At 44.6% G+C, this 27,533-nt stretch overlaps 1 protein-coding gene across 15 annotated transcripts in view; it reads right to left on the bottom strand.

Annotated features, from left to right (window-relative positions):
• Positions 1-27,533, bottom strand: part of myt1lb (myelin transcription factor 1-like, b) — a 94,849-nt gene that overhangs the window by 29,237 nt on the left and 38,079 nt on the right. For 12 of the 15 annotated variants that reach the window (XR_004764923.1, XR_004764925.1, XR_004764926.1 and 9 more), the window contains exons 5-10: positions 23,732-24,156; positions 18,323-19,387; positions 11,792-11,929; positions 7,431-7,521; positions 4,896-5,003; positions 1,971-2,185 (exon numbers count right to left, since the gene is read on the bottom strand). Coding sequence is in view for 12 of the 15 variants with exons in the window: in XM_035414907.1 (XP_035270798.1) it covers positions 1,971-2,185; positions 4,896-5,003; positions 7,431-7,521; positions 11,792-11,929; positions 18,323-19,387; positions 23,732-24,156 (2,042 nt within the window). In the remaining 3 variants the exon portion in view is untranslated. The remainder of the gene's footprint in view (positions 1-1,970; positions 2,186-4,895; positions 5,004-7,430; positions 7,522-11,791; positions 11,930-18,322; positions 19,388-23,731; positions 24,157-27,533) is intronic. The other 3 variants (XM_035414988.1, XM_035414997.1, XM_035415005.1) reach the window with 1 other exon arrangement.

Genomic DNA, 27,533 nt, shown 5'->3' with positions numbered 1-27,533 from the left:
ATAAAACACGCATATCACCCATGTAAAAATGCCCCTTTAGTTACTCAATCAACCAACTGACTAAATTTTAAATTTAATTGATAGATTGTTAGATTCAGCTTATTGAACACAGACAGGCTTGATTGCAGACAGCCCTACTGAATCTAAGCACAAAGTTTCTATAAGCACACTAGGCCACAATCAAAAAAAATTCCAGAATAGATTTTTTTTTTAAGTTGTTGAAATATATCTGCCTGGAAAGGGTTACAAAACCATTTCTACAGCTCTGGGAAAACAAACTATAGTTAGAACCATTATCTCCAAATGGAGAACACTTAGAACAGTGGTGAATCTTCCCAGGAGTGGCCAGCCTGCCAAAAATTCTCCAAGGGCTCAGCTACAACTCATCCAGGAAGGCACAAAAAGATACTAGAAAAACATCCAAAGAACATCAGGCCTCTCTAGCCTCAGTTAATGTCAGTGTTCATGACTCCACAATAAGAAAGAGACAAAAATGAAATTCATGGAAGAATGGCATGGCAGAAACAACTGCTAGCCAAGAGGAACATCAATGCTCGTCTGACATTTGCAAAAAAGCACCTGGATGACCCCAAGCTTTTTTGGATAATGTTCTGTGGACAGATTAGTTAAAAAAGGGGCCTTTTTGGATGACACAGGTCCCATTATGTTTGGGGTAAAGCAAGTACATAATTTCACAGTAAGAACATCAATCCAACAGTCAAACATGGTGGTAGTGTGATGGTGTGGGAATGGTTTGCTGCCTTGGGACCTGGACAACTTGCTAATATTGAAGAAGCGAAAAAAAATTCTGCTCTGTACCGAAAAATTATAAAAGAGAATGTCCGGTTATCTTTATATGAGTTGAAGCTGAAGCGTAATTGAGTTATGCAGCAAGACAATGATCCAAAACACAAAAGCAAGTCCACATCTGAATGGCTGAAAAGAAGCTAAATTAAAGTTTTGGAGTGGCCTAGTCAAAGCCCTGACTTGAACCCAATAGAGATGCTGTGACAGGACCTGAAACGAGCAGTTCATGCTCGAAAACCGACTAATTTGTCTGAATTAAAGCAGTTCTGCAAAGAACAGTGGGCCAAAATTTCTCCACAGCAATGTGGAAGACTGACTTAAAATTATAGTGTTTGGTTGCCTTTATTGGTCCAACCAGTTATTAAGTTTAAGGGGGCAATTACATTCACATGGATGATATTGGTGTTAGGTAACTTTTGAATTAAATAATAAAACATAAAAAAAAGTTTTCTGTGTACGTAGGTTCCCTAATATGAAATTTTTTATAAAGATCTGAAACCATTCAGTGTGCAATATATGCAATACTAGAGGAAATGAGGAAGAGGGAAAATACTTTTTCACGGCACTGTATAAACCTACCTTTTCACATAGTCTCCAGTGGATTATCAGACTGCTAGGAAGGAGGAAGCCTCAAACTCAAAGAACTGACTCGCAGACGGGCTTATAATGTTCTTGCTCCTTTCAGAATGAAACAATAACTTAAGGCAATCCTTACATTCTGTTTTCTAGAGGATTCCTTATCTGGCATTGTCCTTTCAATAAATGGTAGCCTGTATTTCAAGTGCATGCTACTCTGAACACTGAGAGCGCTACGACTGTTAGTTGAGATCCTTTGTATTCTGAGACAGTTCTCCGCAGTAGGCAAACCTGCACATATCTTATAGGCCCCATAACCCTGTGAAGCAGCTCCCTTAACCGAAGTACACAGAGCAGGAGCAAGTAACTGGATCGCAATGGGATGAGCTATAAACTGTGCTGCCAAATGGAGGATGCAGTTACTATCATTTTGTTATTAGGAGCTTGCTCTGCATATTTAATGGTTTCTCCACCGTAAAATATGTTAAACCAACTCTGAGAGAGAGAAAGAGAGAGTGAGAGAGAAGAGAGTGAGTGAGGGGGCAGTATACTAAGGGGGAGTAAAGGGGGGGTGTGGGCATCAGTACCATCATATCCCTTGGGTGAGACATCCCTGCCCTGGACCTTGGGTGCGATGGCCCGTTTCCCATAGACGTGGTGGTTGTCGTAGTTGTTATAGTCAAAGGTGGTCTTGGAGTACTTCTCTAGCTCCTTGGCCAGGTTGGAGCGTGGGGTGCTGGTGGAGATGTTGTTCTTGTAGCCATACTGTGGGATCTCCAGCTGCTTCACAAAGCACATGGGCCTGGGAAAGAAACGCTTTATTCAACAACCAGGGGGCGTGTGTCAAGTTGTTGAACGTCTGGTGTTGAAAGGATAGTTCACTTCTCAAAGTTTTCGATATTTCAGTTTTAGTGTGTGTTTTCGATTGGCACAGACAGTTTTTTGTGTGTGATGAAAGATACTTACCAAAGTTTTTGGCCTGTTGGCTTTACAGTGGAGGATATCAGGGAGTTCATGGACTAAAGCGAGGAAATATACTTCAAGTAATTGGGTAGAGAAACTTCATGTTTCCAGAGGCTATGAGCAGATACAGTTTATAGGGTTTATTCACAGTTATAAACATAAAAATCCGTTTTTACATTGTGCTGGTACTTCTGTCCTTCTCAGTCCTCAAGCAATGCAAGCTCTTCACTCTCAAGAACTGGTGTAGTAATGCTGATATAGGGAGCTGCACTACAATTACCTCGAGTGCAGTTTGGATGTCCATAGGAAAGATTTTCACCTGAAAATAAGATTAAGCCTGATTTCTTGAAGAAAAATCAGGTAACATACTCATACATAGCCGCCGGAGGCAAAACGTCATAGTACAAGCCACTCTAGAGTTACTTAAAGCGCATTTCCTTGCTTTAGACAGCAAACTCCTGAATGCCCTGATACCCACCATTGTAAAGGTGGCAGGTCACCAGAAATTTTTGCAAATCATTACACACAAAAACTGCGCCAAACAAAAACATGCCACATTTTTTTGTCTTGTACTGTAATATTGTGAATAATAATTTTTTTTTTAAAAATATAGGTTTAGGTAGAGGCTATGAATAACCCCTCAGGGTTTTTCTGCATTTCCCTGCATTATATAAAGCTTTCTGTTTTCTTTTTTTAATTCTGCAAATAAATAAACAAAACTGAAATAATATCCAAAACTCCAAAAAGTGAACTATCCCTTTAAATTAAAGGGGAATTACACTTTAAAACACATATGGGCTTGTTTTATTCCTAATTTTCTTCTAATGAATGTGTCGACCTTCATTTTTCGATTAGGTATTTCATTTTGTTAATATTTTACGATGTTTCGTTGCTTAACTTTACAAATTCAGGAAGTAGACCTAGGCAGCATATCATTGTGGGACTTACGGACTTATGGAAACCGTACTACTATGTGGACTTGCGCTAAAAAGAAAAAAAAACAGGTACTTGTTTCTAACGTTGGACATTTAAAACGAAATAACTAATCGAAAAATGAAGGTCGACACATTCATTAGAAGGACAATATAAGCAAAATAAGCCCATGTGTGTTTGAAAGTGCAATTCCCGTTTAACAGCACATCAGATGGACAATGCATTCTGAAGTTGTGTTACTTGTTTATAGTCATATCAACATTCCATTGTTACAAAGTGGCCACTTCTTAGCCTAATCTGGCAAAGAGGACACATTCCTCTGTGACATTAAGTTGTTAAAACATTTTTTAATTCAACATTTTTCTTCATTCTCCTCACAAGTTCCTCCCTTTCTCTCACAAGCTTCCTATAATACAGCTGACTGCTTCTGAAACACTCTGCAGTCAGTTGCATGAGGAGGCCAAACTACTGGTAAAATTTTGTAATAGTCAATGACATCTTTCTCGTTCAAGATAAGAAAAGACTCTGAAAATATGTTTTGCCATTTTTTTCCCATAATTATGACAAACTTGTAACCTGCTTAAAATAACGTGCTGCAGTGCTAGGGACATTGAAACTCTGTCATCTGTGTTAAAAAAGTGGCAAAACCTGGAAGGACACTGAGCCAACTGTGAAAGTCATTGAGCAACTGACAGGCAAAACAGAAGCAAGCATCACAGGCCTGCTTAACAAAAGTGCTCTCATGGCCACTTATTTCTCTCTCTCCATGTCTGTGTGTGTTTCTGTGATTTCTGAAACCGGAAACAATCAGGTGCTGGGTCTGCCATAGCCTATTCAAATAACACATTTCATTTATAAATCGCTTTTCTTATACAGTGCTCAAAGCACTTTCCAAATAAGAACTCGACTTCAAACTAGGACAGAGTAAAGATGAACCAAAAGTCTAATAATAGCTGAAATAATGAAATAAATCAAATGGAAAATAAAATAGGGGTTTTCCTCCCTTGGAGTACAAAAATCTCATAGTCATGACACTGGCTCTCCCAATGAAGCCATGGCAGGGACAGTACCTCTGTAACTTAAGGCCCATTTCTACTAATGAACAATAGCAATAACGATAGCATTATTGCTAGAAAAGGCAATGACTATCGCTACGGGATTATACAAATCTTTCCAATTTACCTGAAAAAAGGTTCTATAGGAGTGAACTAGAACAAGCATAATGAACACTGCTCAGGTTGCCCCATATAAGACGTCCATATGAAGTTGATGATGGCAATGCAAATCATATGAATTAATGAAAGAGCCTACCCTAAAATATTAACTGTACAAACTATGATAATGTCCTGACCATATCATCCTCAGAGAACGCATCTCCAATGAAAACAGCTGACCAATCACTGCTGTTCACTGTCTGCAGTCACAAGAAGCCTGTTGTTTGACAGTTGCACAGTGACAGAATATTCTTGTGTGGATACATGTCAATTCATGGTGAGAACAGTTTGTTAGGGTGTACTTTAGCTTATATAAAGTGGCTACCTGCTGGTGGGCTAACATACAGAATCACTAATAGAGTAGAGTGGACAGACGCTAGGTCACAGCAGGGGCAGCGGTACCTCAGTACACGATCCGAGGCCTGGTTGGACTTGCTCCCGTCGCAGTTCTGATGCTTCTCCTGGGCCTTGGCCAGTTTCTCCGCCGCGGCGATGGGGCACCCCGAGAGGCTGCAATGGCATTACGTGAAATTCAGTGCCCCTGCGTACGGGGCAGCAGTCAACTTGACACGCTGCAGGTACAGCACGCTCCTGAGCCCTCCGAGCGAGTACTCTGGGCGCAGGACCGAGACGCCCCTGGAACTCTCAAGTTGTGGTTTAAGAGCACAGAAGTGGCACAAGAGCTGAGTGGTATCAAAAGAGGGACGGCGAAATGTCATTCGGGCATTCATTGAGTAAGATCAAAATTTTGTTCTTCCTAAATAAAGTTATTTTAGAAATATTTTCCGTTTGCATGTTTCTTGTATTGGACTGTGTGGAGATGTGCTTGTGTGGCTTGCAGGGAGAGGAAGGTGGTATGATTCAGAGGGGCCTGTGTGATCGGCTCTGAGGTGCAATCAGTTGCTCTCTCTCTCTCTCTCTCTGTCTCTCTTTCTGTTCAATTTCAATTCAATTTCAAATAATGCTTTATTGGCATGACAGAATATGACAATATTGTCAAGGCATAGCACTGAAACTAAATTACATCTGTAAAATGAATACTTAATAATATAAAAACAATAATGAATAAATAAAAATAAATAAATAAATAAATAAAAACTAATATAAATAAAGAACAGAAATAAGCAGGCAAGTCAAATTAATTATTATTAATAATAATAACAATAATAATAATAATAATAATAATAATAATAAAAATGTATAATGATAAATGTAAATCTGTGTCACTGGCTGTTCATTAGCTTGTGACAGGAGGCCACTTATATTGCAGTCAGTTTTGCATGTTCAATTTCTATCCTGCAGTATGTACAGGAGCTTTTCCATGTCTTTTTTGAAATTTGGGGGGTTGGCTCACACTTTTTAATAAAATGCTTACTTTACTTGATATATTGAACAGTTCATTAGAAAGTGTAACTCTGTTTCCGTTACCCCACGAACACCCTGGGAGCACAGCTTGTTCTCTCTGCGCAGTCAGTATGCCTGTGACGACCAGCCTCTATGGCCAGACTGCTCTCTGAGTCTGCACATTGTCAATGTTTACCTCAGTTATCAGTCACCCTGGTCAAATATTCTTCCAGGGTGTACTGTCATTTGACGGCCAAATAGCATCCAACCTTATATTAAATCTGAGTGGTTTCATTCCTATAGGTGATGAAATTTTTCTTTTTCTTCAGCGATTTAAAAAAAAAATTTAAACTAATTTGGTTTGGTCTAATTTTAGCTTCACATGGAGAGGTTCAGCTGGATGGAAACCATCTATCTACCCTTATCTCTCTCCCCCACTCTGTTTCTTTTTCGCTTCCTTTTGCTATGACTGACAGACTTTCAGTTGGGTTTCCATGACGATGGAATAAAGAGACACAATTATTCTATATGTTTTCTCTACAGAGCTCCAAACAGCTGTGATGTGCAGCAGGTCCCTCCAGAGATGCTCCATATACTACCGCCTGCAGCGTTGTGTGTGTGTGTGTGTATGTATGTGTGTGTGTGTGTGTGCGCATGTATACGTGTGTGTACATGTGTGTGTGTGTTAGTGTGTGTATGTGTGTGTGTGGTGGCAATGTGCTACAATGGCTATGGACTCCTCCTGTGTGTCAGAGCTGCAGGATCTGCTCTGTACACACCCTCACACTGAGGTGTCAGGGAGGTGCTAATGGCTGCTGCTAGGCCCAGAGTCACACAGCATCTGCTGCATATGACAGCCTTCCCCTAATCACAACTTCCACCACCCTCCTTCACAAAGCTAAAAACAGCATTTTGCACTTTCTAGCTCTTCCTGTTTTTCAAATCTGTTTGACCATAGTGTTCTGATCTGAATGGTTGTTATCCTTTGACTCTAGAGACTTCTGAATACACTGAGTAGGAATGTAGTTATCGGTGTATTAAAAGGTGCCATATTAACCCAATCCCAAATCATAAAGCCGCGCCACACATTTTTAGTTGAGCAACATTTTAAAGCATTTCTTGGTGAAATGCAAAAGGTTGTATAAATTAATAAAACAGATGACACCTCCTTACCCACCTTTTCCTTTCCAAATATTTCTGAGGTATTACAACATCAAATATTTGAAATCGAATAGGCAACCAAGGCGCAAACCCCCTCCCCTCGAAATACACAGCAGCTCTTGTAAAATAAATGATGAGAGGCAGTGGCCTAACTTTACAGCAGCCTTCGCAGTGAATAAATCATAACCCAAATGGGAAAACGTGGAGGACGTGGGGGCTGGCTTTAGGAAGGGGGGGGGGGGAGGGTGCCTAGCTTCAGAAAGGACCGCCTAACCAGGAACAAAAGAAAAAGGAGAATGAAACAAAATGGCCGAAACAGAATGCCTGACGTAAAGAAAGGAAACAAGCCCAGTCCCAAACATTAAGGGACGCGTCGTGGGCCTAACGGGCGAGTGGGTGAGTGGCTGGGAATGGGCAGAGGTGCGCACTCACCTCCGGTGGGAGTTCCTGTTGCTATTGACATGGCCTCGTCCCGTGCAGCCAGGTGTAGGGCACTTAAGAACATTTTCATACATTGCAAGAACTTCACGGACAGAGAGCGAAAGACAGGGAAAGTTAGGAGTCCCGAGCCGGTTACCGCTTAGCATTGATTAGTTAAAGACAGCTCTATCATCATAATTAACGCTTTCAGCAGGAAGTGACATCAGAGGCAGGATGATGAGAGAGCCAGGACATGCAGGCTGACAGTCAACGACAGCAAGGCACCTCAACCACTCAACAGACACACCATAAATTAGCAGGCCATGCTAGAGACAAGTAAGGTGTTATTTCAATGTCTGTATTGAAGGTTAATTAAAGGGATCCTACAGTGCTTTTAATAAAAAAAAGCTCAAGGACCTTCATGGACAATTTTCAAAGTTTAGAATCAGCCCCTAATTTGTAATCATAATTGTAGGCCTGTCTTATCACTGTCAATTTCTCACACACCTCAAGAGCGTGTACACTAGCAGGTATGTCTTCTAAAATCTGCTAGCTGAGCTATGTAATTATTGTATCGGAGGACAGCACAAATGGCGTGGCTGGTATTTTCAGATTACAGAATCAAGGCAGGGGGACACCATACTGGCCAAAACCTATGCTCCCAGGGAGATGGTATAACTACAACCCCCCCCCCCCTTTAATAAAAAAGAAAAAAAAAGACAAAAAAAACCCTAAAGCACCTTCAAAGTTTTTCAGGCCATGTAATTTGGAATTGCCATGATTTGAACACAAATATTGTCTGTTTACCCATATTGCCATACCACAAATTTCCCCCCTTTTTTGGGACTCCAATTAGATTAATTATCTATGAGTGTGTGGGCCAGAAGAGACCTGCTTGTCAAGGACGTGGAAAGCAAAGAGTTGATGCAGCTTCATCATTATCGCCTGCTTAAACTCTGCCCGGGTTCGGACTTACTCTCAGAGCAAAATGCATTTAATTGGATGAAGCCTGTCAGGAAAACAACTGTATTACTGGTAACTGGGCAACCATCACACATCAAAAACACTGCAGGAGAAGGCCACCAATTTGGGTGGTGTCTTGACAATGGGAGACACGTGATGGATTTTAAGGATGTGAACACTCAGTGAAATCCTTTAAACCCTACAGGCATGGTAATTACTGCTAAAGATTAAATTCATTTTCATTTTCACCTAAGTCTCCTTACAAGGGTAAACATTTTGACAGGAAAACAAATATGGTATACAATATGGTTTTGAATCCAAAAGATATTTATAGTTTAAAAAAAAAAAAAAAAATACATATATATATATATATATATATATATATATATATTTATAAATCTACATATATAGCTTTTTTTAGATGTTTCCATACATATCAAAATCAAAATTAAATGAAGACATCATGTTAATAATGTGTCTGCTTAGTGAGACAAATGCACTAAAGAAAGACCTGCTTTGCATTTCATTAGGGCTGTTTCTGTGTGACGAATATGGTTTGCCCCATGCAGTGCTGAGAAGTCCTTTCTGGGGAAGTTTATTGACCACAAATCGACGGGGAGAAGCTTGATCGGTGGCTGCTCTGTGGCAGATAATGCATTTTTAAGCACAAGCCTGTCGATATTTCTCAACACCCTTTACAGGTCACCTTTGCATGCCATTAAAACAGAACAGAATCAGAAGTGTGTGTGCGTGTCTGCTTATGTGTATACCTGTTCTTGTGCGTGAAGTGTTAACCGTGAATCCTGAATGCACGTGGTATAAAAAGGGACAGGTGTGCTTTGTTAGGCTGTGTGAACATACACACACAGGGCCTGCTTTACTAAGACCTTTAGCATATTGCCAGCAGCCATACCATCATGCACATCTGCCAAATGGCTGAAGCTAAGCAAGTGTGGGCTTGGTTAGTACTTGGATAGGTGACCCCCTGAGAAAACTAAGTTGCAGCGGGAAATGATGTTGGTGGGCTAGCAAGGGACTGTTTTCCCTCTGGTTGAATAAACCCCAATGCTCCAGTTCAGTGATGGGGACACTGTGCTGTAGGATATGCTGTCTTTCGGATTAGATATTAAACCGATGTCCTGACTCACTCCCATGACAATCCCATGATATTCATCACAAAGAGTAGTGGGTTCCCTTGTGAAATTTCCAACATGGCTCTCTCAACCTGTCTCCTAATCATCCCCTGGTTTAATTGGCTAAAATTGTTCTCACCCTCTCCGCCTCAGCTGATGTGTGGTAAGCGTTCTGGTGCAAAACGCCTGCCATCACTCAGGTGGGTGCTACACATTGGTGGTGGCTGAGTTGAGTTTCCCCTCATCACTGTAAAGTGTTTTGAGAATCTGGAAATGTGCTATATAAATGCAATGTTTCAATCATTCATAAATAATACCTTTTAGCACACGCATAACTAATAACACAACCAACGACTGGGGCAAAACAAATAAAATGACCAATCATTGATCATGTTATTGGTTTTGTGTGTGCTACAAGGTCTTAGTAAATCAGGCCCATAGTGCAGAAGTGAGCAGTCTCATTATGAACCATACCTACGTATCGTACAATCATGTTGGATTAGACATTTTACTCTAGTTCCCACTCATTTATCTAGCATTTCAACTCAGTTCTCCAAATAACTCCCAGTCACCTTTGTGTGTTTATCCAACTGTACAATGTCCAGTAGCGATAGGAGAGTGAGGCATTTTGAAAACAAAACATGGTGGGGCCGTTTTGTCTAATCATGGAATTGACCCAGTCATAATGATTTTCTGTTGAAAACATTCTTCTGATTGGATTCGAAGTCAGTGATTGACAGCATATAGTATGACCAGCCATCGTGGGGTTGAGGAATCCCCGCTATCTCATTGCTAGGAATGTGTCCCTGTATTGCTCATATCTGCTGTTTCTCATAAACCTAGGGTGAATCTCTGCAAAAATACCAATATTTTTAGCATCGCTAACATTCATCTTATAGTTTAATAATGGCAAAAGAGAGAAACCTTGGGAAAAGAAATGGTCATACTAAGGTTCAAAGAAACCAGTGAACACTTGAATAACCACTACAGAAGGCCATGTCAACCCCTGGAGCTTCATAAGACTGTGATTAGATCCCTTGGTTGAGTCTTTTGCTCAGTGAGCTAATCGCATCCTCTTGTGCAGCTCAAAACCTAAAGCAGACCTATTAATGCTGCACTCTATATGTCCAGCCATGCCTCTTTCCTGGATTACACTTTTCCAGAGATGAAGTGCAGGGGCATGTGGTTTATAACCAGTTTTAATCATTAGAAATGCAGCATATGAGGGATCACATGCACCACATGGCCTGGGGCTATGCAAATCCTTCTGAAGCAGATCTTCAGAGAAAATTCTGTGATCACACCAGGTGCTTTGATTGCGGGCGTAGGAGGAAATGAATCTTCACTTGGGGCCTTTTTTCTGGTACTTTAAAGGGGGTAACACGAGAGTAGACCTGACCAAGGCATCCGAACACAGGGCCGAAAGTTTGCCACAGTCCCCCGGTGCGTGCACAGCGGGAGAGAGGCTTGCTCCCAGACATTGTTTTGGTTAACGTTAACATTTACCGCCACCGCTGCACTTAATTTGCTCCGCAAAAACTGAGGAATTAGTGTTTGTTTCCGTCGATTTCATCTGACAGGAAAGGAATTTGTATATCGTGTAGCCGCGGGAGGATTCATTGCTCAGCGCTGATGGGGCGACTGGTAAAAGAACCCGCACATTGAATATCAATGTGAAAATGAGACTACGCGATCTGTCAAAACACGGCCAATATTGAGGTTGAAAGGTCGAAATGTGCTGTGTGAGTAAACGCGTCCTCTGGCTGATGTTAGAAGGCTGGGGAAATGTGATTTTTTTGCAATGCAGAGGCTGCGATGACTTAAGCCCCGCAGTGGGAGGAGCTCCGTGTGTTGTCACTAAGTCACACGAACCGAATTAAAAGGCTCAGCTCCGCTTAGCAGAACACAACGGTTCATTCAGATAAGTGAGTCACTGACAAGACACATAACAGCACCACCCATGCTGAAGGCTGTCGGTAGCAGCTAAAAGGTAGCAGCCCATGCACTTGACAACACAAAAGGACGGCAGGCACGGATGTAAGCAAGCGGTTTATGATTTACACAAAAACAGCCAGAAAGACAAGCCTCATGCGCAGAGACAAAAGAGCAACAGCGGAAGAAACCACGGACAAAAATCCACGCTTCAGAATAGCGGAGCGCAGGCCGAAACACCAACGTTCAGAAAAAATAAAAATAAAATGTGAGCATGCACAGGAATGTCACATCTTCCAAAAACAAAAAAAACAAACAAACAAAAAAAGAAGACGTTTCGCTTACTTTCTGGTGGCACCCTGTCTTTGTGGGGACACCCCGACAGGCTCCGGTGGTGGGGGTACAACCCCGTCACATGTCCGGTCCCGTCGCACCCTGGCGTTGGACACCGGCTCTCCTTTTTCTCCATCCGTGAGGAGGAATCTGTAGGCACACAGAGCAGAGCATGCTGGGAGACTGCCAGGCAGAGGAAAAAAAAAAAAAAAAAATCAGAAACAGAAACACCCTCTGGTGGTCACTAAAGCTTATCACCATGGCAACCTTATCAGCAGGAACAGAGTGCGCTGAGATGAGAGTTCACTGCAGCCCTGTGGGACCTTGGGGGTTGGGGGGGGGGGGGGGGGGGGGGGGGGGCGGTGAGCAGGTTCGACTGGGTAAGGTGAGAAAGAAGTGTGAGGTGAGGTGAGGCGTCACCATGGAAACTGAGCACCGGGCTCCCTCACAGATGCGCTGGGGCTTTCGTACCTTTTGTTCCCGAAACCCCCGCTCCTTCCAACCCCCACATTTTCACCGAGGCCACATCAGGACAGATGAGAGGAGTCTGAGACGGTGCCGCCCTGACAGGAGTTCTATCTGTGCGACTTCACCGCGTGGCCGTCAAAGCCGGTTTATGTATGAATCGCTGTAGTGACCCAACTACCTGCTGCGAAAATGTGAAAGCTTCCGTTTCACACTCACTTGGTGGGAACAACACTATATCTGCCGTTGCGGACCACAGGTCGTCGATACTAACCAGATGGCCTGCTTCGTATTTTTAGCACTTGGTAGTTCAGCCTCCGCATACTTATTTGCTTGCTCGTGATGCGAATATTCATGAACGTGGCACAGTCAAAGACAGGTCATGCAGAAGAGCACCAGAATTTCCTTTCACCAAGATTCTGGAATCTACGTGAAGAAGAGTCATAGAGCATGGATGGGACAGGGGAGTTTGCCATCTGGTTTGATGACAGAGCATGCGTCCAAGCCTTTTTTCTGTGATGAGCGTTCGCTTACTACTGACTGAAGGCCCTCTGGTGGCCGTCTCCTTTTCTGCACTTTTCCCCCGAAGTAGCTGAATTTCAGCGAGGAAAAAAGCAATTTCATATTTGGCAAAAAAAAAAAAGGCACGGCAGCTATGAGATAACAGAAAAATAACACAGCCAGCGCAAGGGGCTTATCGAAAGCTTTCCAAACGCATTCAAGCGTCACTATCTCCATCTCTTCCACGCCTGGTTTTTGCCCCACGGACAAATTTCATGAGCATATTAGGAGTCTAATCCCAACAGCACCATAAGCGGGGGGAGGGGGTGTTCAGGTTTTAGAAAGCAGGCGTTTTCTGACCGTTCCTGACAGAAAGACCCGGGGGTGAACCTGGGGGTTGGCTCCTATTACCAGCACCTCAAAGGGCTTGTGTTATTGCTCAGTGGTAGAGAGAGGTTATTGTCTTTCCCTGAGTCCCTGACCTCCACCAGCGTCACAGGCGACTTCTGGTTTCCTCACAGCATGTGTGGCTATTGTGAATCTAGCTGTCTCTGTATAGTACAGAGCACATGACTGTTTGAAAGACCCATTTTTAGCAGGCATGGCAGTTGAAACCCTGCTGTTTAAGGTTAAGTAGGCACTGTGCAAATTTTTCTAAGAATATACAAAAGATTTCACCTACAATGGAAAAGTGTGTTCTCAGGAAGCTTGTGGAATAATGAATTCCCTGCAGAATTATGATATGACTCATTCCTCATCTTTGCGGTAAATGTTCTGTGATGCCACCACACACACACACACACACACACACGCACACCTATTCACAAATACACACGCGTACACACACACAAACACACACAGGCACACGTTCACAAAGACACACACATGCACATGCACACGCACACACAGGCATACAGGCTCACATTTACAAACACGCACACGCACATACTTTCACATGCAGACATACAGGCTCACATTTACAAACACACACACGCACACACTTTCACATGCAGGCATACAGGCTCACATTTACAAACACACACACGCACACACTTTCACATGCAGGCATACAGGCTCACATTTACAAACACACGCACATACTTTCACACGCAGGCATACAGGCTCACATTTACAAACACGCACACGCACACACTTTCACACGCAGGCATACAGGCTCACATTTACAAACACACACACGCGCACACACGCACACACACAAGGTGGTTGACGTTTGACTTTGGAGGTGATCCTGCAGTCACAACACTAATGCCACCTAATTGCAATTCACCCTCTTTCTCTTCCCTATTGATCGGGCTGCGGCTGAGACCCCCTCAGTGAGACGGAAGGCAGCTCCACCCCCAAAACTGTGGTTCCAGACCATTCTCCAGACGGCAAGGCAGACTGCTGCTCATCAGCCTCTGCCAAAGAAAGACCACTGATTAAAATTTAAAATGGGGTGTAACCTGCTACTTCTGCCATTTAGCTCGGAATCAAAATACCAGCAGGCTGTGGGGGGAGGGGGACAGTCAAGTAAACGCACAAACTAGAAGGGTGGAGCACACCACAGGTCAGAAAGAACTACAGGGAATTATGGGATTGGGGTGCAGATGTAAGGTCTGATATGTCTCACATTTCATACCATTATTTTACACCACTACTCACCAATCTATTTTCAGGAAATGCATACTGTGGGCCATTTAAACTCTGAATATTGCTGTCTTACCACCTGCAGTTGCACCCTGCTGATAAACGTGTGCACTCCTCCAATGCGCTCACCCGTCATATGGAGCTAAAATAGCAGAGGTTCAGGAGAGGGACACACCTCAAACACTCCCCTTCCACTTGTTCCCTATTAGAAACCTTCCTGCCCACCACACCTGTTCTTGTTCGTTCTTGTTTACATGCCCCACCCTCCCACCTCTCTTGCTTTGTATCTCTCCGTTTTTCTCCCTCTCTCTTTCTACTACAGGGCCAGTGGTGGTTCACCGAGCCCGGGAGGTATGGTGAGTCCTCCGCCAAATTCTTCCCCGCACTGCAGACTCATCACCTGTAGTACTATTTTTTGCTTTCATTCACGAACACTTGCTCAATAAACATACTGCTTGCATTCATTTGATGGTGTGGTCCGTAGCTTGTGAACCACTATTTTGTACACAATAAGGCATACAGTATAGAACAGGATCACTAGAGCCAGCTGGTTGGAATAGAGGCAAATCTCGCCCTGATAACAACTGGTAACCTGTAGCCGCTGATAAGCGGCCAATAAGGCTCTTAAACTTTAGCTACTTACCTCCCGCCTGCCCTGCCTATGCTTAACACGTTCGTTTAAATAAGAATCACCCGTTAGCAGACTTGTTGGGTTAACGTTAAATAATTTAGGGGCCTTTCCTGCATCAAACTTCAGCATTCGGTCACAGAGCAACCCGTAATTCTGAACCCCAGGGACTCACGCTCCGGTTTTTAAGAAACCACGAACGCTCAAAATGTCACTTTTGAAAAGGCAGGAGCTGATGTTCCACCTTGCTGTTTACAAAAATACCGGCAGGTATGGACAAAAAAAAAAAAAAAAAAAGAAATGAGAAAAGGAAAGAAGAGAGAAGAGAAAGCCGTGTGCTCCGCCCCTCCCTCACGTGAGCGCACGCTTGGTTTAGCCGTTTGAATTTCAAACCGGCGCGCTTTCTCTGCTTTCTCTGCTTTCTCTCCGGCAGAGGGAAACCGGCCAAGCGGAATGCATATTAGAAAGCAATAGATATCGATTGTGGCTCCGGACAGATCGCGCTTTGCATAGCAAATGGCTTCCATTACCTTACCATCTCGGGATAATTAATGTGCAGTCAGTGGCCCCGTCGTCCGTTATCGGTCATTCTGATACTGCTCAATTTCCATCTCGCCATCTCCGCTTCTTTAGGCGAGAGGGGCCTTCTTCAATAACTGTCACGCCATTATAATTTTATAAATCATGAAGCCGCCGGTTTCTGTGCCACGCACCGCCCCCCCATGCTAAATCGTCCCTCCGCCTGGAGCGTCGCCACCCCGCTACCGCGGAACGAGATGCTATCGCTGCGCCGCGGTCATTAAGAGAGCAGGGACGTGTCGCAGGCGTTCAGATGAGTTTAAATGGGATCCCTTGGTCTGCGCCGCTCTTGTTCAGGTGAGGACGCTGCTCATTATGTGCTCAACCTTCTTCTTTTTTGGCGCCGTGTTGCATTTCCTGGAGGGAGCGCTAAGTGCTTAAAACTGACCCACCGTCTGCCCCGGGGAGTCACGCACTGGGAAACGCTACGGAGCCGCCTCGTAATTACAGTTATGGCCACACGGTTTCTGTGGTTACCGACACCTGTCCTGTCCTTTAGACAAACACAGGAGTCAGCACAGCTGGGACACCGGTTTGATCGCTAAACCTCCTGCGTGTGTGTGTGTGTGTGTGTGTGTGTGTGTGTTTGCACATTGGCGTGAGACATTGGTGTGTGTTTGCACATTGGTGTGAGACTGTGCCTGTATGTTCCCCTGTGTGTACCTGTGCAGGTGTGTATGTGTGTTTGTTCATGTGTATGTATCTGTGAATATGTGTGAGCCTGTGGGTGCACATATCTGTGTCTGTTAAAGCAAGTACGTGTGTGTGTGTGTGTGTGTGTGTGTGTGTGATACTAGACTGAATTAGCGATTGTTCCAATATTTAATCTCAAAATCTCTGCTTCATTACCAAGGCCAGCATCCCAATGCACAATAATGAAGAAAATAATGAAGAAAAATTCACTGTTGTATTGTGTCTTATCAATATTCATGATGGAGAACCTAAGAAAAACCCTGCATAAAATAATGGATAATTCATTAATAATATGCACTTTCATGCCTGCAGTGAGAGCAGTTCTTTTTTCTTCCTTTTCAGCAGGTCACTATTCACACAGAAATAACAGCACCTATACGCCAGACTTCAGGGAGGTGGGGTATAGTCAATTATGAAAACGTACGATTCTAATGTCAACACATATAAAACACTCATCCCTAGTGCGTATTTGTACATGGTGTGCTTTTGTATCTGTGTGCATTTGTACATGAATGTGGGTGTTTTGTGTTTGTGTGTGTGTGCGTGTGTGTGCTTGTACTTGAACACGTGTGAGTGTTTGTTCATGGGTGTGTGTGTGTGTGTGCTTGTACTTGTACATGGGTGAGTGTTTGTGTGTGTGTGTGTGTATCTGTGTGTGTGCCTCTATATGTGTGCCTGTACGGGAGAGGAGGTGCAGCAAATGGAGCCACTCTGCATTAAAAACACTGCCCTGTTCCTCTACAGTGATCAGTTCTTCCCTGCACAGCTCACAAAGCCCCCTTGGATCAGCATCCCCCCAAACACCAAACAAGCAGACCCCAGTCTCCATATCCTCTCCGAGACCTGATTACACCCTCACAGTGAACCGACGCCGCAGGCTGCCGACTTGCTAAGAACCCCTTTATTCACAGCCGGTGAATGCGCTCGGGTCTGGCACGGCACCATTGGACGCCGCCGTTAGCGCCCCTGCTCTGTCTGCCCTCGCTTCCGTCGCTTTTAGCAACAGTCCGCTGCACTGCTCAACCGAAAATACCCCGTCAACTGCAGTACTACAGCACCAGAAAACAGTCATAACAAACAAACACAGAAAAAACACAATGTTATTTGAAAATGATAACCTCTTCCCCTCCGTGTAACAGTCTTCAAATCTTGAATTTGATTTATTGATTTACTCGTATTTGGATTGGCCAGATGCAGATACGCCATGAGGGGCTAAGTGCTAAAGAGCTAAGTGGCACACACGCGCAATGTTCTGTTACAGTAGCTTAGCTGCATCCCTTTCCGTGGCTTTAAAAACAGGCAGGCTGGAACGTGGCTTGGATCCCAGGGATGGGATTTTCCGTTCTAACAGGCCTCGCATTGCCATTACTTACGCCTGACGGGCTTCTGGCGTCGCTACGCTGGCCTATTTTAACGCTCTAAGCGCATGCTGATGTGCTGGTTTCGAAAACTGCCCGAATGGAGGCTTGTCACGGGCTGGGGTCACTGCAAGGTCCTCGATTCTACTAGTTAAAAAACCAGTACTGACTGTGGGCACCTTTTCCCTGGTGCACATTTCCAAATAAACCTTGGTGTTTTTATAGACAGCACCACTACGTTCCTCCCAATACTCCTGAATATTTGCACACTAGCAACAAAACAACTCCCTGCTTATAATATACAGTACTCAACATTATCTCATTTTCATTGTTAAATGGAAAAAACAGCATATCTTACAGACTATATATCTTACAATCTCTCACTCTCAATTTTATCTTGCTCACACAAACATGTCAAACATGGAAAAGCACACATTAGCCTAGCCTGAATTCAATAAAAAAAATTTTTTTCCTTAACTTTCAGTAAAAAGTTACCTTTTTAATTAAATGAATTGTCAATTTAATTCTGATGATCGCTGAACTTGCACAACAAGACAAGAAAAACAAACAGCTGCAGTAAATCGAGGAGGCGGGAGAAAGGCGTCAGATACGACCGAATCTGAGCCTCCGTGCATCGGGGCGGGCGGCGCGCGGTTGGATTCGGGCGCTTACCTTTCGGGTAGTACGGCTTCTTCATGCCGTCGTGCAGCCGGGACTTGCGCTCCTCGGCGCAGGTTTGCCGGGCGCCGTGGACGTCGTGCAGGCGGTGGCCGTCCCGCCTGGAGGCCGCCTCACTCGCCATCTTGTCGCGCATGGCCTTGGCGCGCTCCGACTCCAGGGCGATGGCCTTCTCCAGCAGGGACAGGTTGCCCTTGGTCATGTCGAACACCTCCTCGGAGCGGTCGGAGGCCACGGAGGTGGTGTCCTCGTCGCGGTAGCCGCCGCCCTCGTGCGCGCAGCTGGAGAAGGCCTTGGAGTGCGGGCTGAGCTGCTCCTCCAGCTTCATCAGGTTGACCATGTCGGAGTAGTTGCGCTCCAGCGCGCCCTGCTGGCAGTCGCCGTAGACGGCCGGCCGCAGGTCCGGCGGCTCGGGGGCGCTCTGGACGTGCGGGGGGGTCTGGGCCAGCGGCGGCGGGGGCGGGCCGCGGTCGGCCGGCTGCGTCTCGCTCAGCTTGCGCGCCAGGTCGAAGCACTGGTTCCGCAGGCACTCCAGGCTGCTCAGGCACACCTCCTCGTCGCTCTCCTCCACCTGCCCGTTGCTGGTGGGCTTGCCCTGCCCCCCGGCCCCGCCTGCCCCCCGGCCCCCGCCGCCGACCCCGGACCCGCCGTTACAGTCCTCGCTGTCCCCGCCCTCCCCCGCGCCCCCGTCCAGGTAGCCCCGCCCGTTCAGGTTGTCCGAGAGCACAGCGCCGTGGCCTTGCGCCAGCAGCTTCAGCGAGTCCACGGTCTCCCGCACCACGTCGCTCTCCGCGTCCAGGCTCAGCTCTCCCTTCCTCCCGCCCTTCTCCTCGTCCTCGTCCTCGTCCTCCTCGTCCTCGTCCTCGGCGCTGTGGGACGAGTTGCTGTTCATTTCCGACTCGGTCATGGCGCGGTAGGCCGCGTCCTCGGCTATCTTGCCCAGGTTCAGCAGCGACTTGGCCACCAGCTCGTCGTAGTTGTCGTACTCGTCATTGTTGTTGTCGTCCTTCTCTGCTCCCTGGCTGGACTTCGCGTAGCTGCCGTTTGTCTGTTTGTCCTCTGTCAAAGAGGAGGGTGGGGGACAAAAGCGAAAGGCTTAATTCAATTGCCGTGATTTTATTTCGACCAGCAAATTGGATTTCCGTCAACGTCGGACATGCTTGGTCTATCTTTATTAGATTTCTTAGGAAATCTTTGCATTGTCCTATCCAATAATAACAACGCTTGCTGTCTTTACCAACTGTTTGTCGACCAAAAATGTGTATGTACACTTAAAGCGCAAGGCTGTTCGCAGGCTCCCCTCTTGTGCCCTGTTTCAGAGATGAATTTTACGGCTTTTAAAGAAAGAAGATGTTCGGCAATAAAACAGCCAGACTTCCCCAGTGAGAACTGCCAAACTTTCAGCTTGTATAAGTAGCTTATGAATGCTCAGGTACAAAAAACAGAAAAATACACACGCAGTTCTCAGATCATAACAAGCTCCTTCTGAACCACATATGAATGCATTGAGCCTCACGCCGTGGCAGCCATTCAAAATGGTTGAATGAGTTTCCCTCAGGTAGGCGATGCCCGACCCTGAATCCTTTCCAACATCATCTGAGGCTGACAGTCCCTCAACCAACCCCTATTTATCAGCCATTTATACAATGAGTTCTTCGGACATTTTTTATTATGTTATATATCCCTTACAGGAACTCGTATGGTGGCCAGATCAGCTACATAAAATTCCCTGAATATCAGAAGCACCTTCTCTTATCATATGCTTCTGACAGCCATTTTTTCTTTGTTGGCTATTGCTGCCATGTTCCAAATGTTAAACCGGCAGCAATGAAAGCCATTAGCATTCCAGTACAGTTTGACAATTTTACAAAGTTCATTTGAAATTAGCTCAAATCTGCCATTTAGGAAATGACAGGTTAGGTAATTGGCTGCCTCAGTGCTTCTGTATTAACTATTTTGGGTGTCTTTCAACCTCAGTGTGTCTCTACTGGGCATCACACATCTCTCGACTGCAAACTAGCTGAACTTTGTTTAGCTGAACTGCAACCCCTATCTCATAACCACAGTGTTTGTCTTTCAACCGCCCTGTCTACTTCAGTTTATATTCTGCACATCTATTGAACAGATTAAATTATTAAAGTAGCGCTCACCTCCAAACATCAAAAATTCTTTCAACATTTAACCGATTAAGTGATTAACGGAATGCTCACCTACAAACACTGAAAATTCTCTCAACATTTTAAAAATTTGAATGTAGTGAAGAACGAAAGGATTTTATTTTGAGGTGCTCCCTTTTCTTCCAGAAACATTATGTAAAGCCTCCAGTTTCTCCTTTGTGGTTTGGTTTGAATTATGAATGCAAATGACTAGACATCCATGGGGATTTAGCAAGTTCCAAGCTACAGTAATGTCCTCAAATATATCATCTCTGATGAAGCTATATTAGCTACCCTGAGAATAGAGAAACAGATCAGCAACAACAATGACAATGAACCCAAAATGAACAAAACCAGCATGCCTCTCCACTGAGCTGTACATACAAAGCACATTATTTCTGTAATTTCACTAATACAAAAAATACATATTAAAAAAAAAACAAATCTCACCTGAAATAACTGTGACAGCGAGTAACGTCAACTCTTCTTTATTTTGGTCACATCAGCTGAATCTTTAATACTATGTTTATCATTAGGTGGAGACAGGCAGGGCTGCTAAAGGTTACTGAACCCCTAATGCCTGTGCTTTCATGCCTCTAGCTCTGGCTGGTTTCCAAACGCCCGTCTCCCACATCTCCACGCTCGAGCTGTCCGGAGCGTGATCGTTTGCGCTAGTGGGAAACGCGCAGCTCGCACAGCCTGCCTGGCAAACGGTCTTAATACCAGGAGCTTCAGAACAATCCGTGTGTCTTTGATTTCAGGAAAGACAAATAAAAAAAGACCTGCCTGGTCAGCCAAACGGCAACGTTTGATTGAGAAGCGCTAATTAGCGACAGTTGAAAGACGTTGCCCTTTCCCAAATCTCAAAGGCTTGATCTGTCAGGATTATTTTCATAAGCAATACATAAAAAAGAGTATTACAACAACAACAGCAATATTATTATTATTATTATTATTATTATTATTATTCATCCATCCATTATCTATACCCACTTATCCTGGGCAGAGTATTATTATTATTATTGAGAATTGTAATAATAATAATAATAATAAAAATTATGGATAACTATGATAACATTTCTTATATTATTATTTGAAATAGCAGCAGCCGTTTTCCTGACGACACAAAAGCCAGAGTTAATTCTATGCGCAGAATGAGCAGCGGGAGAGGGGAAATGAAGAGGCTTTGGAACAGGGAGAGGGAACAGTCACGAATGACCAAGTCCCATATTTTGACAGAGGAAGCCCGTTACAGTCACCAGTCGGGAGGGTTTAATTTCGCCGGCTTGAAACACGCCTGGAAGAAGCAATTTGAAGAGCAATCAAGGGGACACAAAGGGGACGGGGAGGCGAAACAGATTGAAAGTGCAACGGAGAGATTATGGCCCTGCTGTGACTGGATTAGCGCGGAAGTAATGTGGTTTACCGTTCGGAGACAGAGGGGAAGCCGTTAACCATTCTCCTCTGGTGAGGCTGCTATGGCTTGGCATGTGTGAGACAGATAGGCAGACTCTCTTGGGGGGGGGGGGGGGGAGTGCAGGAAGAAAAAGCCTCAAAATTCCAAAAGGTGCAATTCTGTCCTCCAGCCCCAAGATGGTAGTACAATCCACCAGTGAGCTTCGGCAGAGGGAAATCTGATTTGGCAGGAAAACATTTCTTCGATTTTAAACTCTGGGGGAGGGGTATTATTTTCTACAAGGTAGAGCGTGGTATAAGGAAGATGAATTTTTCAGAACACATTCCAATGAAAGATGAAATGCAATACTGACTTTATATTACAAGCAACCAACAAGCAAGATAAAGGCCAATTATATGTTCTTGCAATTATAATCTTGCATTATGATGTTGTAATGCTGAAATTCAGTTAAGTAAATAAATAAAAAACTGGTTAGCAACGAAGCAGGATGGGAAAAGTGCTGTGTCAGAAGAAGAAGAAGCAACAATTCACACATCTGACAAAAAGAGAAGAGACTGAAGACAGCAACACCTGGTGAGAATGCAACAGAAAATAAGGATGAACAAAACCAACTCTGATAGAGCCCCTTCCTAATTCTAATGCCAGTGGCTCTCCAGGACTGGGGATGAGGACCCTCACCTAGACAAAAGCCATGAGAATAAAATCCTTTATCTGGTCATTCTCTGGTCTTTGTTTAGGACAGATGGAACACACACCGATGCCTTGTGTTGTCCAATGAGTTCATATACACGCATTCCTGATGAAGACATAGCAGTGCCTGGTATACTGCCGTAGCTTTATTGTGAGTGGTAAATTCCTAATTTCTCTGCACATTGAACTGCAGTTCCTTTAGCAAAATTTCTCCCAAAAGCGAAGCTTAATGTTTGCTCTCTCAGCAGAAAATGTTTTTAAGCCGCCATCTTAACAGGATTCTAACAGATGGCTCTGGGCTGTTGTGTGCCCGACACTGAGGCAGCACTGAAGGTCAAAGCGAACAATCCATATGCACCTCAAATTACCGTGACCGTCTTTAACAGAAAGCCGGCCGCCTGGCTGCTATTTCAGGGGATTTCAGTTTTATCCCAGATTCAAAAAATTTGGCCTCGGAAGGCTTTCCTTTCTGCTCCTGTCCTCAAAAAGAACCAGCAATGAAACGCAAAAATTAATAAAGATGCACAGGCAAAAAGACTGCATCAAAGAAAAGAGAGAAATGCAGAGATACAATTTTTTTTAAAAGCAGAGCAGAGCTCTTTTTTTTATAATTTCTTAAATATTAAATATGTTTGTTAATTGTTTTTTTGCCAATAAAAACCTGATGAACATTCCATGCAAAGAGCATGATACATGTAGAGTGTGACACTCAAAATCAGTGGTTTCCCTGTGTTTCACGTGAGTGACCTCAATGACAACTAAAGCTCTCAATTCAAAAATAAACCTCATTCCATCCCTCCTCTCATCAGTGCTGAAATCATTTCCACTCCTTATTCACACTTCAAAAGGCCTTGGAGAGCTTCTCTCTCTATGTCAGGTTTGAGATACGCAGCATTTATTCAGAAATAGAAATAAAAACCTGTCCTTTGCGGGGAAATGTTTCGGTGGAGTTTCAGTTTGAAAGAAACAAGACCAGGTCAAAACCTAGTATATGGCTGGACCGAACTGACCGACCAATGGTGTAACTTCATCACTCACTCAGCCACAGACATTCGCGTTTATAGGGCTGGCCCTGCTGTTGCGGTCCAGCCAATAAACAGTAAATGCCGTTCTGGGCTCAAAGAGGGGAGATATCCTCACCATTCTCCTGGTTCTGCTCCTCGTAGTCCTCCTCCTCTTCTTCCTCCTCTTCTTCTTCTTCCTCCTCTTCCTCCTCTTCTTCCTCCTCTTCCTCGTCACCGTCACCCTCCTCTTCCTCTTCTTCCTCCTCCTCTTCCTCTACCACCTCCTCCTCTGCCTCTTGCCCCTCCCCCCTCTCCACATCTCCCTCCTCCTCTGGCTCTACCTGCTCTTCATTGTCCTCCGAATATTCCTCCTCGTCTTCCTCCTCATCCTCCTCTTCTTCCTCCTCCTTCTCGTATATCTCCTCTGTGCCGTCCGTCTCGTAGCACTCGTCCATGGAAGAGTTGTCCGAACGAGTCAGTAAAGGCTTCCTCTTGGCAACAGGCTCCAGTGGCTGCTTGTCTTGGGTTTTCCTTTTTTTGGCCAATGGGCAGCCATAGACACTGAGAGATAAACAGAAGGGTAAGTAAGGGTTAATGTAAAAAATAGCATTTTTACAGCACTTTTCAAAGTACTTTCCAGTGAAGAGGAAGAACAGCTCAACGACCACCATTGTGTAGCACCACCTGGGTCATGCGTGTCAGCCATTTTGCACCCGAAAGCTCACTGCGCCCAGCAGATCAGGTGGACAGGGAAAAAATTATGAAGCCAATTAAACATGGGCATGATTAGGGGATAAGGTTGATGGTGCCAGGTAGGGAATTTGTCCAGGATGCCATGGGAACCCCTACTCTGTCCGACAAGTGCCACGGGATCTTTAATGAGGAGTCAGGACCTCAGTTAGATATTTTATCCGAATGACATCACCTGTGAGCCATCCCGGCCGCCATGCCTCAGAAACCATGGAGCATGCGAGGCACAGCCCTAGTACAGAGAGCGAAACTTTCTCTCGTGTTGTGTAACATCGGGAATAATTAAACAATCAACCAGACACGGTGCTTCATTTGCTAGCATCGGCCGAAAAGTGAAATCAAAGTTTATTTAACCAACCTTTAATTACTCCCATAATCATTAGCTATTGTAAAATTGTGTTTTAATTGCTGGATAGCTGCATGTACAATTATGTGTAGTTTAATGTGTATTTGTGCTAATTTATTGGAACACAAAGAGCCTATTTTCAGTGGTGAAGTCGGCTTGCTCTTTTAGACCTGGAGTGGAAAAAAATTGAATGAAGGGAAATGGTAAGGAAATGAAACAATCACTGTCTTTTCACCGGCACCTCAACAGTAAATAAACAAGTGAGAAAGTGACTCAGATTCGCTCCCGATGAAGCCCATCCTAAACGAAGGAAAGCCTGCGTCTGAATCATCACCATATAAAAACACCCAAATATTTCATTCCTGGCTTGACTGTGTTTCCTTTTTTATAAAATGCTGACCTAATTACACACAGAACAAAAGGCTGAGTTTGTGAAAAGGAGGATAGAGCCAAAGCCAAAGCATTTCCATTCATTTCATTCTTATATAAATATGAATGCCTTTTGTCATTTGCCAACCAAATGACAAAAGGCTCTGCTTTGGGCTCACACACACACACACACACACACACACAGCGACTATATATTAATTTTCCAAATTGTTCCAGGCATTGATGGTCGATGAAAAAGACGCGAAGCCCGGAGTGGGTAATGATCGGGGGACTTCTGAGGTTCCGTAGAACCAAAACACAATTAATCGTGGCGCGTTGGAGAAGCGGACGGCTAATCTCCCCATCAGAGCGAAGCGCACGTTCTGAGCTGATAATCTTTGCGTCGGCCAAGCCTATCGATCACGGGGTACTGCGAGGCTGGTGCCAGGCCCCGAGAGGGTCTGCTCTGCTCCGCTCTGCTCTGCTGTGAAAACAGAGTCTGCAGGAATATGCAGATTGAAATCCTATTAGCGAAATGCTGTGGGAGATGATGTTTGGGGAACCCGTCAGGCCCGCTTTTGGGCGCCTGTCAGAGCGCTCGCACGCTTAGTTAGGAGTCACCCAGCCGTGAAACGTTCCAGGCTCCTGTTCCTACACACAAAGAATGCTTATCCCGTTCAGCTCAACGACGGACTGGCCCTGATACACAGTGAAAATGTTCAGCGTTAATTCCACTCTAGCAGTGTTAGTTCTACTCTAACAGATTGACACTGGACATTTTACTGTGTACTCGCAAATATGCTGCATTCGATTTTAAGAACACTGGAGAAATATGTGTGTGGTTAAGGCGAATTGGATTGGTGTGCCTTCTCGGTCATTCTGAGCCAATTCAGGGCCACAACAAAGCATCGTTTTTTCAAAAGGGGAGGGGGGGGTTGGTGTCTGAAAACAGGCAACAGCAACCGCTAAATGTTTTTACTGAAAACGTACACTATTTGTTCAGAATACAAATGGGCAGTACAGCACTTACAAAGTCAGCCAGGCAGCTGTTGCCGTTTGGCTGCAAGGAGCTGCGTTGCGCCCAGGGCAGATGACACCTGCTGAGCTGATGCGTTTCAAATGTTTTTTATTGATTTAAAAGTGAACGCGTCATGTTTGACATTGTGCCTGTATGTAGCAGGATGTCATCCAGCATCTTAGTCACATCCCAATACTTCCACGCTAAGATTGCGAAGACTAAAGTAAAATGGATTGGTGTGTATGGTTGCACATACACATGCATGTATTTACTTGTGCGTACCTGTGTATAGTACCCGAATAACAAAAAGTGGTTAAACTTATACAAAGACTTTTCTATTATTCATGTTTAATTGGTATGTGTCTGTTTTAATACAGAGATTTTCTTGAATAATTACAGTAGTAGTTATGGTGGCCATATAATTTATTGCTAAAAATAAACTCAATAATGTCTAATTAAAATGGAATTCTGAAATAATAAGCCAAGCATCCTTGACATATAATCCTTCAGAATGAATTTGAAAAACAGCAGATCTGGTGCTACTATCAACTGTAGAAGGCACTGAGTACTACTGCTAATGAATAGATTTCCTGTCCTCTTATGGTTGTGTAGCAGCAGTTTACGTGTGTGTGTGTGTGTGTGTGTGCGTGTGTGTGCGTGTGTGTGTGTGTGTGTGTGTATGTGTGTGTGTGTTCATGCATGCCTACATGTGCTCTAACAATCCCTAACCCTGGCTCTAACCCTAAAGGGGAGGGGGTGGGGTGGTTGGGATTGAGGGAAAAGCGCTCGCATCCACCCCTCGGCACACCAGCACCCCAGACCCAAATTATCCAGCCTCCATCAGTCAAGCACCGCCCAACGAGGCGACCTCTGTCCCCCGGGGAAGGGGATTGCTTAATAGCCTGACCTCTGCACCTCGCCATGATTTCATTAGTATAAGCCCCCCCTAACGGACAGGGCCTTGGCAGCTTTGCCGCTATGGCTATTAGCGCACACGTTTTTGGGTGTCAGAAGCAAGGTGGCGGTGGGGGCCACCCACTCCCTCTGAGGTAGTCACTCCCTGTGATCAATAGCGCCTATGACACCAAACGCATCAGAAAGCGCATTAAAGCGCCACTCATCCGGCTCTGTTCCTGCGCCCTTCCCAATAAATCAAGGGGTCAGCCCCTGGCAGGAGGTGGGACTGATGGGCAAAGTGGGATGACTGGATTGTGGGTGGGGGTGTGTCCACTTCCTGTCTGTCTGAGTGGATGGAATTCAACACATCTTACAGGAAAACAGACTTCCTGAATTCTTACTGTCGACACATTAAAGAGGCACTTATAGTGTCAGTGTGTAATTATGAAAAATATTACTAATTATACAATTTAAACTATGCAAGTAATAAGGAGCACTGCATACATGTGCGAGACTGCATGCCTACTGCTACTGTTACCTTGGTTTCCTGTGTACCCT

The sequence above is a fragment of the Anguilla anguilla genome, chromosome 1 (assembly GCF_013347855.1).
Source record: "Anguilla anguilla isolate fAngAng1 chromosome 1, fAngAng1.pri, whole genome shotgun sequence".
In the NCBI taxonomy this organism is placed as follows: Eukaryota; Metazoa; Chordata; class Actinopteri; order Anguilliformes; family Anguillidae; genus Anguilla; species Anguilla anguilla.
The sequence above is the reverse complement of the archived record's forward strand: the minus strand, read 5'-3'. Positions and strand labels throughout refer to the sequence as shown.